The sequence below is a fragment of the Vollenhovia emeryi genome, unplaced genomic scaffold (assembly GCF_000949405.1).
Source record: "Vollenhovia emeryi isolate VEMERY1.0 unplaced genomic scaffold, V.emery_V1.0 DF939167.1, whole genome shotgun sequence".
Taxonomy (NCBI): Eukaryota; Metazoa; Arthropoda; class Insecta; order Hymenoptera; family Formicidae; genus Vollenhovia; species Vollenhovia emeryi.
The window spans coordinates 540,356-551,249 of NW_011967199.1; the positions used below are offsets into that span (position 1 = coordinate 540,356).

The window sequence follows — 10,894 nt, forward strand, 5'->3', positions numbered from 1 at the left end:
AATCCAGTAGGAAAAATAGTATCGTGTGCCGTTGGTTTAAAGCCCGTGTCACACTACGCATTGCAGATCGCGAATCGGATTGAGATTGAGGGTGCTTTCACATGGAGCGTAAATTGCGTAGCGTAATCTGCGTATTACCAATCACAGGATCATGCTGATAGAACCGTTTCAATAATTCCGTTGAACTAGTCCTGTGATTGGCGCAGGTTACGCTACGCAACTTACGCTCCATGTGAAAGCACCCTGAGAGTCGCGGATCGCATTTCAGCCAATCAGACGAGACAGCCTCGTATCCGATTGGTTGAATTGTGCTCCGCGATCCGCAATTTCAATCCGATCCGTGATCCACAATTGCCACGTTCAGCAGGCACAACTGTTGAGTGAGCGCTCAACGATTTCTTAATATGATTGGCTGGATCTAAAAGTATTAACCAATCATACTGAGCGCTCACTCAACAGTTGTGTCTGCTGAACGCGGCCAATACGTAGTGTGACACGGACTTTAGACACTGCTGAGGTGGGATTAGTGGGAACCGTTGAAACAAATAAACATTGGATCGGCGGTCGCTCGCGAGCTCGGCGCATTTCGTGAGTGACATCGTTCGAAGAAACGTCTCATTGTCTGTTTAGCTCGTTCGAAGTGTCCGCATCTGTAGGAACAGTATGGCAACGAATGACATGTTGAGTCCGTCACTGCAAGAACTGGACACCAAGAGTTACACGCAAATGATAAAGATAAATGTAGACGAGTTTAGCTACTCGTGGACGATAAAAGACTTCAGTTTACATTGCAATAAGGAGAGGACGACTCGGGTGCTTATGTCGCCCATATTCTCAATAAACAACGAATCGAAATGGCGTTTGAAATTGTTCCTTAACGGTGTGGATAAGGAGAGCGAAGGCTACATATCGCTGTTTCTCCGTCTCGTTTCGTACAAGAAAGCCAAAATTGAAGTAAAATACGAATTTTCCATAATTGATGCCGAAAGAAGAAACCTGAACTTACGGCGCCTCAAACATGCTACGGAAATGGCCAGGCAAACCGAAATCGGATGCAATTTCATCAACGTCGATGCTCTTCTATGCGACGACAACCTGCTACCAAACGACACACTCGCGATATTGTGCAAGATCACCGTAGCCGGGAAAATCAATACGATGTCGCTTGCAGTGCCAGAGTTCCAGCTGACCAAGAATCTTGAGCTGTTGCTCGACAATAAGAAGTTTTGCGACGTAACGCTCGTCGTCCGCGAACAGGAGTTCCAGGCGCACAAAGCAATTCTCGCGGCACGAAGTCCCGTCTTCTCGGCGATGTTTGAGAAGATGCAAGAGACGGAGGAAAATCGCGTGGACATCGATATGGACGCCGACATCTTTAAGGACCTATTGCGATTTATTTACACAGAAACGGTGGAGAATCTGGAGACGATGGTGTACGGAATGTTCGCCGCGGCGAGTACGTACGAGGTGAAAAGGCTGAAGATGATATGCGAGGATGTACTTTGCAGGGCTGTGACTATTGAAACCGCGGCCCATATTCTCACATTAGCCGATCTCCATAGCGCCGATCGGCTGAAGACACATGTGATTAACTTCATGAATACGTACGCGAATGTGGTGCACACGGCAGACTTCAAGTCCATGATAAACACACACCCGCGGCTACTAGCAGAAGCTTACCAGGCTATGCTGCTAAGCAAGGCATCAACCTGCCAATCTGTAACGGAAAGATGTGCAAGGGTGGAAGCGCTCGCCGATAACGACAGGTTAGACCTCCAATACTGCCCGCTACTTCTGCACCCCCTTTGGATTTTCGTGTGACAATGAAGTATAGTAATGCAACTGTTTCCAGGTCCGCCAGTTTCTCAATTCTCTGGTAAAGGAAAAATCGACAACGAGGACTAATGGGGGAAGGAACCGAGGAGGAAGAAGATTGTCTTGTGCGTTCAGTTGATCGAAGATACCAATTTTTTATTTCTACAACGATAATCATTATAATGATAATTTAATTTTATCTTTTCTCTTGTATGTTTGTAAAATATAAAATGTTTCAACGTGGCGAACGGTGGTGTCTGGTGCCTCGCACCGGAACGTCGCATTGTGAAACTGTGCAATTCACAGGCTTGTTTTTTTTTTATTGCTGCACTGGCGAACTAGTGCAATGAGAGTAAAGCTGGCGCTACATTATGCGCAATTCGTAGTTTATTATTCGTAATTTGTCACTTGTTTCGTTCGTGTTAACTTCGACAACTTTTACCTGTCGTTACAGGATTTGTATCGTGAGTCTGCAATTAGTCAAGTTTTAATATTAGTAAAAAAAAAACCCCCCGCTCGGCTAGCGAATCACTGCGAATGATGAATCGACGAATTTTCCCTCGCACACTAGTCGCGAATATACAAATCGCGCATAGTATGGCGCTAGCTTAAGACAAGTATATGTTTTCTAACGCTCGTCGTCCGCGGACAGGAGTTACATGCGCACAAAGTAATTCTCGCGGCAACGTTCGACAACGAGATGGAAGCGACGAGGGGAAACCGCGTGGACAATGAGATGCAGGCGACGAAGAAAAACCGCGTAGACGTCGACGTGACCGCCGAAATCCCGACAGAAATGCTGCGATTTATTTCCACCGATAAAGTGGCGAATCTGGAGAAACTAGCCCACAGTTCATTATACGCGGCGAACAAGTACGAGTTGAAAAGGTCAAGTACGAGGAGGCACTTGGCAAAAAAAAATAACTGTTGAAACCGTAGCCGATCAACTGAAAGCACATGCGATAAACTGCATTAATACACACCCGCAGGTGGTGCAGACGTTAGGTTTCAATTCCTTGATAAGCTCCCATCCGCACCTGACAGTAGAAGCTTACCAGGCTTTGCCAGCTAGCTTACCACCCGACCTAGCGGAAAGGAGAGAATTTACTCGTAGAGTGATGGAACCAATCTTCCATAACGGGTATGACCTCCGGTACTGCTGCCCCCCACTTCTGTATCCCTTTTGGATTTTCGTGTAATAATGTAATAATGCGAACTGTTTCCAGGCCCGCCAAACTCACGCGTTACTGATGAAGGAGAGCTCAAGGGACCGACGCGAGAATCATATCCGATTGTCAACAAGCTCCGGTCAAGAGTATTCTGGTCGATAGGGGGAGAAAGAAAATTGTCTCGTGCGTTCAGTCGATCGAGAGCATAATTTTTTAAATATTTTTATAATGATAATCTTTATAATAGTAATTCAATTTTATCACAAATTTCAAAGAATTTGAAGGACTTTCAATTTTATCACAAATTTCAAAGAATTTGTGATTAACACATACGAGCCATACTAATTTATTCAATTTTATCATTTCGCTTTGTACGTATGTAAAATATAAAATGTCCCAACGTTCCGAACGGTGGTGTCTAGTTACTCGAATCGGAACGCGACATTGTGAGGCTGTGCAATTCACAGACTTGTCTTCTAATAGGCTTGTTTCCTGTTGCTACACTGGTGAACTAATGCAGCAGGCTAGAATAAGAAAAAAAAATATATGTATCTTGCTCTAATTTATTGCACTAGTGATTGAAGGGAGGAAAATTTTAAAACATTCGGTCGTTGCGATCCCAGCTACCGTCGCGAATATTTTGGAATCGTGAAACATGTGAAATTATTTTGGTAGACGGCACTTGGGCACTGCTGGGGTGGGAATAGGTGAAACAAATAAATAACGGGTCTCTCGCGACCTTCGTACATTTCTCGAGTGATATCGTTCGGAATAGACGTCTCATTGTCAGATCAGCTCGAAGTGTTTGAACCTGTATTGGAATAGAATGGCAGAGAATCACGTTCCGAGTCCGAAACAGGAGACCATGGAGGGTTACACGCAATCGATGAAGATAGATGAGATGAGCTACTCGTGGACGATAAGAAACTTCAGTTTCCTTGGAAAGAAAGCGAATCAGGAGATTCTGTCGCCCGTATTCTCGATAAAAAACAAATCGGAATGGCGCATGAAATTGGTTCTCAACGGTGTGGATAAGGAAAACGAAGGCCACATATCGCTGTTTCTTCGTCTCGATTGGTCCGTTAAACCCGAAGTTAACGTAAAGTATGCATTTTCTATAATTGATGGCGAAGGGAAAAGAATTAAGGCAAAAAGGATCAAAGAGGCTACGAAATTGAACTATAATAACGAATCCGGGTTCAAGCGTTTCATCATGAAACGAGATCTTCCATTCATCAGCTACCTGCTACCAAACGACGAACTCACGATATTGTGTGAGATCAAAGTGGCAATGGACACTATAATCACCCCTGGACGAAGTTTGATATCACTTTCATTGCCAGAGCACCCGCTGTTCGAGAATCTCCGGCTGTTTTTCGACAATAAACTATTTTCCGATGTAACGCTCGTCGTCCGCGAACGGGAGTTCCAGGCGCACAAATTAATTCTCGCGATACAAAGTCCCGTGTTCAAGGTAATGTTCGAAAAGAAGGAGACAGAGGAAGGTCGCGTGGACATCGTCGATATGGACGCCGAAATCGTGGAGGAAGTATTGCGATTTATTTACACGGATACAGTGAAGAACCTGAAGACGCTGGCGAAGGATCTGTTCGTCGCGGCGGACAAGTACGAGCTGGCAAGGCTGAAGGCGATGTGCGAGGATGCACTTTGCAGAGATTTAACTGTCGAAACCGCAGCCGGTATTCTCCAATTTGCCTATCTCCATAGCGCCTACAAGCTGAAGAAACACGCGATAGATTTCGTTAATACGTACCCGGCTGTGGTGCATACGGTAGGTTACGAGACCATGAAGAACTCCCATTCGAATCTGCTGGTGGAAACTTTCCACACTATAATGCAGAACAGGGCCCCACCCCGCCAAATGGTACTGAAAGAACCTGCCCAGGAAACAGTCGTCGATGAGGAAACAACCATCAGTGAGAAAACAAGCAGAGGTGAGGAAACAATCGACAGTGACGAAACAACCTCCACTGAGGAAGATTGATGACCAATGGGGAAACAACATCAGTATCAGGTATGAACTCCAATACTATCCGCTACTTCTGGCATCCCTTTCGGATGCTCGTGTGATAATCACGCAAGTATAGTAGTTCAAACCGTTTCCAGACCTCTCAATCGCTCTATCGTGTGGATAGTCCACCAACCAACATATAAAGAAAAAACCATCCAGTAGTGACGCAAGAATCATATCCGATTGTCAACAAGTTTCTTCTAATGGCACTGGTCCTCCTGTGGAGTCTAAACGGGCCTACAAGCTGATGCGTTAAGAATATTCTGAGATCAATAGCAGGAGAAAGAACATTGGGCGTTCGGTCGATCGAAACCACAAATTGTTTATATCTTTGTGCTGACATTTACTTGAACACAAGAAACTGTCCTTGTGCTCAGGTAAATATCAGTTCGCTTTATTAAAAGAGATTTCAAGCTAATAACGGTATACATTAGAGCGAAATGGTGAAATTGAATTGTTACCATAAAGATATAAATTTTTGCTATTATAGGTAGATTTGTAACGTTTCGTATTTTTCTATTTATTTAAAATAAAGGTTTTATTTGCAATGAAAAATGTCTTATAACAGAGAGGAAAGTCCCCTGTTATGAGACAGCGGAGTTTCTGCTAAATTTAAATAGGAATCGTCTGTTGGTTTCACCATTAATTTAATGCCCTTGGAGTGAAATCTTTCTGTTTAACGGAAAATTCATTGTTAAGGCCTGTGTCCACGATGCTAGGACTTGGTCCAAGTTCTAGTTTCAAGAAGTGTGTAGCCAATCAACCTGCAGCTATTCCATAAAAGCTGCAAGTTGATTGACTACACATCTCTCGAAACCAGAACTTGGACCGAGTTCTAGCATCGTGGACGCAGGCCTTTAGATCGTGTGAGCGTTGCGAGAAAAAGGTTTGCGATTGAATTTGAACGTTGAAAGCCTACTCTTATCTCACGTTAGCGTCCTATCTCATAATAGAGGACCTTGCATATTTTCTATTTTACCAACGTGCCGATCCAGAGTCGTGAAATCCGCTACGAGGTTCGGAAGGGCGAAAGTGGACGCAGGTGGCGGCCACGTACGTAAATACAATGACATAATAACAGGGTTCCTAACCTAAGCTGGGCGAGACACGAAGTTTTACAGGCTTGGAATTGTAATGCGAACGGTCTGCGTTTCTCCGGGTGTTTAACGACTGGAAGATGGCTTCGGTGAAATTCGGGAAGCACTTGAAAGAGTTGAGGATCCTCCTCTGCCAAACGTCCAAGTCAAGCCAAGGCGTTAGGTAAAACCTTAAAGACGACGTTCTATCTGCGATCCGAATTAATTGCGGCCCCCGTCAACTTTTGTGCGTGTGCATCTTGCAGAGATTTCATCGAGCAGCAATATGTACCGTTGAAGAAAAACAATCCGAGATTCCCCATTCTGATCAGGGAATGCTCGGCAATCGAACCGAAGCTGTATGCGCGCTACGGTACGTAAATACACGTCGTTTTCATGTCGTATCATCTCGAACAGCGTCAAGAGGTTTTTACGACTCGCTCGATTTTCACGTCCCCCCTTTGCCTTCACGCAAGTGCGAACGTTCGTTCGATTCTCACAAATTGTTTGCAAATAACATCGACTTTGCAGAATACGGCGTAGAGCGTTGCGTGCCTCTGTCGAACCTGAAATCCGAGGACATAGCCGGGAGGATTCAAGAGCTGGCGTCTCAAAAATAGATATACTTTATTACGTTAATGAATACGTGTATCATATGTATAGTGTTTTAATAAAATAGCTGTATCAATTAAAAGGCGATCTCGAAGACTTGCGTTGTCGGGAATCCGTCCGTACGGAGATTCCGTCGCTTGCTATCGATGCCTTTCGGTATCGTTAACTAGACGGCCAATCTAACAGAGACGCTCTTCAAGAGAGACGCAGCTCATCACGGGTTATTGCTAGTTAATACCGAAAACAGCCTCGATAGCAAATTACAGAATCCCCGCACAGATCTTGCGCGAGTTTTCCCTTTCAGGCATATAAATAACTCATGCTGACGATACACGGAAGTACATTATCAACCTAAATACACTTAAGATTGTGAAAACAACCAAGAAGAATTGCACGGTGAGTTGCTATTTTTTCGCAAAAATATTTACTTCTCCCATAAGTTTTATATATATTAAACGACTGGTATTTCGCAGAATATTTGCAATATCCTCTACAGGTTCAACTTAAAGTAAAATGACAGTGTAAGAATAAATTCCGGTACCGCGCGAGACTCGACGCTCAATAAATACAATCAAGAAACGCAGGCGTACGACTGGAACTTCATACCATTAACAAACATACAGCGCAGAGATCTCTTATGTGTGATATGTGCCAGCTGTATCCAAGAGGCAGTGATCTCTCCTGTGTTGTATGAAAATATACATCTCCAGAACATAATACTCGTGTCATCTTTTCTTTCTTTTTTTCAAATAAAATCTATGTACATCAGTCAGTGCTTCGCCAGTGCTAAGGAAAACCTGCCTGCAGGTTTTTGCTTCTCTTTCGCCGACAGTTATCTGCTTCGTTTATACGATAAATTGAATCTAATACGTCTAATACTCTCTTTAGCAAGCTAAGGCAAATAGCTTTAGGCTACGAATGGCGGCAGCCCAAAGTCCTCCGGCTTGAAGTCTTCCAGACTGTCCAGGACCAGCGTAGCGCTTTTGGTGAGGTGTTTGGGAAGCTGAGGATCCGGCACCATTACCGCTTGCATCTTGGCGGCGATAGCACCCTGCACTCCGTTCGGCGAATCTTCGAAGACTAGGCACTGTAAACATTGACTCGAATCGATTTGAAAAATGTAGAAAACCACCCAGGGCTGGGAAGTTACTTGTAACGCAGTTACAGCTACAGTTACTTTTTTCCTGGCAACTCTAACTTTGTTACTTTCTCTCCATCTGTAACTGTAACTTAACTCGGTTACATTTTTTTTCCGACAACTAGCAACTAATTTAATAGCTACATCAGTAGTTACTTTATATATTTTTCAAACCTCCGCAGATCGCGTTAGGTCTTGCATTTGCACACGAACGCTTTTATCGACACTTAATAATTCAAACGCAGATTTGATATTTTTATTTTCATTGCAGGACAAGTAACCGCGAGGTAACGATTCGTTGCTTTTTGAGTAACTGTAACTGTAACGCGTTACTTTCCAGAATCGGTAACTTGTAACTGTAACTAGTTACATTTTCAGCGAAAAAAAAACTGTAACTGGATACATTCATAAGGTAACTTTCCCAACCCTGAAAACCACGACGTCGGAGTGCGCGAACCTTTGAAGGGTCGGGATTATCGGGGAAGCGTTTCGCGGCAATCAGGAATATATCTGGATGTGGCTTTCCTTGGGCGACCTCTGGATCGGAGCCGCCGTACACCTTGTGGCTGAACAGGTCAAATATGTGCTTCCACTTCTGGGTCTTCAGGTCGCTGCTGTCCTGACTCGAACTTGTAGCCAGTGCGATAGGTACGTCATGCTTTTTCAGATGCCGCAGCAGCTTCTCCACGCCTGCGTGGAAAATTGATCGGGACACGACGCTGAAAGTCACTTTTCATCTCGCACAGCTTACCTGGCATAAGATTGCACTGAGGAAACACCTCTTGGTATATAGGCGCGAGCTTGTCCTCAAACGTTTGCACCGTAATCGGCAGCTGCAGCATATCTATTATGGTCTGCAGAGCATCGGCGCTTTTGAAACCCATAATCTTTGCCTTGTGCTCCCAGCTGTACGTTTTCCCGTACTCCTGAGTGACGCAATTGTATGCCATTGTGTACAGGGATTCCGTATCTACGTCGTGCAGAGAAACAGATGGCAATTAATAATCCAAAGTGTTGCGAGGGCGAAAAGAAAATATGTAGAAAGGAGAGAGTGCCAGTGTGAGCCACAAAATGAACCTCGGTTCTCACAATATAGAATCAAATTTCTCTTTAACAGCGTAAACGTTGTTTATGCTGTTAAATGTCAATTGTCTTCCTATTTAAAAGGAAAAACGTCCCGGCAGAGATCTCAATGTGATCGCCGAAAGGAATCAACGTAATTAAAAATCAAAATGCACCATCGTGTTGCAGAGCGACACGGTGTACGTTTGTTTAATCGATACGGAAATTATTTGTAGAACAGCAAGTCACCCGCGAGAGAGAAATTTCTTTACCTATTAACAAACCGTCCATGTCGAAAATGCAGTGAGTAACATCGCGAAAGCCCATTCTAAGCCGCGGTCGATTCTCTTAGGTTATCCAAGGTGATCTGCCAGTCGCCGCGAGGACCTGTATGCCGAGAAGTGCCGTGTTGCTCAATCGAAGTAGCGGCGAAAAACTCGTTATCAGCGACACGTTTCGCCAATTTCCGCTCCGCGATGAAACAGTTGGATGCTAATGCTTGTGCAATCGGATTTCGACATGTAGATACGGTATTGAGCGATACCAGATGTCTCCTCCCTCTCCTATCACTAGTCTCACGCGTGATCGCTTCAACCCTCTTGATGAAGAGCCCTCCGCCGAATTAGTCAATGAGCGAGGAAGAGAGCGCGCGCTCTTTACTCAACAATTATCTCGATGACCGAATGCAAAATATTCGTCACGAATAATAATTTTCTTAGTCCACGGTAAATGAACATTTTTCACGATTTTTGTGTAAATTTCAGAATCTTTTAGATTTTTTTCAATAATTTCGTAAGTTTTTTTACAAGCGCTCTCAGATTTTTTTCAATACAAATTGAAACACTTTTCAGAAGTACCGAGAAAGTTTATATCTTTTCTAGAGTTTTTCATATGTATGAACTCTGAAGTTTCTCATTCTACAATTTCAAACATTTATATATCTCAGAATATTCACATACCTATATGAAAAATTTTATAAAAAAAACGAAGTGCACTTTCTCAGTATTTCTGCAAAGTGTGCCAATTTGTATAGAAATTCTGAGAAAACATTTCACGGGGGTGAATAATAGACAAATAGTATTATTCGACCACAAATGGCTATAAATTTAATTTAAAAAATATTACCTTAGCCTGGATATTTCTCGCAATAAATTTTTCGAATTAAATTTATAGCAAGTTGTAGTTGAACAATACTATTTTCCTATTGTAAAGTATTTATGTTCGTATTATAAGAATGACGTAAAACTTGTAGAAAAAAAAAGATTACAGACACTGTGATGCCCCGCAATGAGACTGTAAATGTTCGTATCATGAATTGGGGATATAATATACATATTTATTACAAAAATTTTTATGAAATGCGTTCACGAAGTGTATTTGATAATAAATGTGGCTAAACAAATACGTATATACATTTAAACCTAATAGTAATACTAATAGTGGTACAATATAAAACGTATATAATCACTTACTTCATAAGTTTTTGTTCTATACAAAAAATTTTTACTACTTATATACGCATTTACTGGTTCCCATGTTTTCGTGCCAATCTCTTTTATAGCGAATTCGATTGCTTGCACTAGTGCGCACTGAGTGCACGCTACGGCTTGGTTTACAGTCAATTCCTACATTTAACTTCGTCTTTAATACACGTTGAAAATGTATTAATTGGAAAAATAATCCGTACGCATGCTTTACAGATCATTTTAGCAGGTAAGAAATATTTCAAGATCTAAGACGAGCCTTTAATATAAGAATTGACTGTAAACAAGCCTTAGTGTGCACTCAGTGCGCACTAGTGCAAGCAACCGAACTCGCTATTAGATTCTGTAAGGAAGAATTACATGCAAAATATGATAATAATCACTATATTATCATATTGGCTTTCTTAACTTTTATTGACTTATATCATTAGATCGGCCCACGATATAATTTTTGTTATTGACAATAACGAATTCTTATTATTATTATGGATTTTCCTTTTATATAT

The 10,894-nt window shown here is 42.5% G+C and overlaps 4 protein-coding genes and 1 pseudogene across 5 annotated transcripts in view; 4 read left to right on the top strand and 1 right to left on the bottom strand.

The window, feature by feature from the left end:
* LOC105564228 (speckle-type POZ protein-like) overlaps positions 1-2,235 on the top strand; it is a 14,010-nt gene extending 11,775 nt beyond the window's left edge. Inside the window, exons 2-3 of one of the 2 annotated variants that reach the window (XM_012016461.1) lie at positions 631-1,766; positions 1,853-2,235. In XM_012016461.1, the coding sequence (XP_011871851.1) occupies positions 664-1,766; positions 1,853-1,880 (1,131 nt within the window). In that variant the 5' untranslated portion in view covers positions 631-663 and the 3' untranslated portion in view covers positions 1,881-2,235. Of the gene's footprint in view, positions 1-452; positions 1,767-1,852 lie in introns of those variants that run through there. The other variant, XM_012016459.1, reaches the window with a different exon arrangement.
* Positions 2,236-2,354: 119 nt separating this feature from the next.
* Positions 2,355-3,031, top strand: LOC105564227 (speckle-type POZ protein-like). The gene is made up of 2 exons (XM_012016458.1): positions 2,355-2,703; positions 2,805-3,031. Exons 1-2 carry the CDS (start codon positions 2,516-2,518, stop codon positions 2,818-2,820), a joined length of 204 nt encoding a protein of 67 aa, XP_011871848.1. The 5' UTR covers positions 2,355-2,515; the 3' UTR covers positions 2,821-3,031.
* A 295-nt stretch (positions 3,032-3,326) lies between these two features.
* LOC105564230 lies at positions 3,327-5,532 on the top strand (annotated as a pseudogene).
* A 536-nt stretch (positions 5,533-6,068) lies between these two features.
* Positions 6,069-7,421, top strand: LOC105564232 (NADH dehydrogenase [ubiquinone] 1 alpha subcomplex subunit 2). The gene is made up of 4 exons (XM_012016464.1): positions 6,069-6,276; positions 6,359-6,465; positions 6,624-7,100; positions 7,178-7,421. Exons 1-3 carry the CDS (start codon positions 6,194-6,196, stop codon positions 6,710-6,712), a joined length of 279 nt encoding a protein of 92 aa, XP_011871854.1. The 5' UTR covers positions 6,069-6,193; the 3' UTR covers positions 6,713-7,100; positions 7,178-7,421.
* On the bottom strand, positions 6,701-9,506 carry LOC105564231 (pseudouridine-5'-phosphatase). The gene is made up of 4 exons (XM_012016463.1): positions 9,177-9,506; positions 8,594-8,812; positions 8,300-8,532; positions 6,701-7,791 (listed from the first exon to the last, which is right to left on the bottom strand). The coding sequence occupies exons 1-4, from the start codon at positions 9,229-9,231 to the stop codon at positions 7,612-7,614; spliced, it is 687 nt and encodes a 228-aa protein (XP_011871853.1). The 5' UTR covers positions 9,232-9,506; the 3' UTR covers positions 6,701-7,611.
* Between the last annotated feature and the right edge of the window lie 1,388 nt (positions 9,507-10,894).

Coding starts and splice junctions, on each gene's coding strand:
- LOC105564227 (XM_012016458.1), top strand. CDS start 2,516: ATGGAAGCGACGAGGGGAAACCGCGTGGACAATGAGATGCAGGCGACG.
- LOC105564232 (XM_012016464.1), top strand. CDS start 6,194: ATGGCTTCGGTGAAATTCGGGAAGCACTTGAAAGAGTTGAGGATCCTC. Junction 6,277..6,358: donor AAGTCAAGCCAAGGCGTTAG/GTAAAACCTTAA, acceptor TGCATCTTGCAG/AGATTTCATCGAGCAGCAAT. Junction 6,466..6,623: donor GAAGCTGTATGCGCGCTACG/GTACGTAAATAC, acceptor TCGACTTTGCAG/AATACGGCGTAGAGCGTTGC.
- LOC105564231 (XM_012016463.1), bottom strand. CDS start 9,231: ATGGGCTTTCGCGATGTTACTCACTGCATTTTCGACATGGACGGTTTG. Junction 8,813..9,176: donor CATGGACGGTTTGTTAATAG/GTAAAGAAATTT, acceptor TGCACGACGTAG/ATACGGAATCCCTGTACACA. Junction 7,792..8,299: donor ATAATCCCGACCCTTCAAAG/GTTCGCGCACTC, acceptor CAATGTTTACAG/TGCCTAGTCTTCGAAGATTC.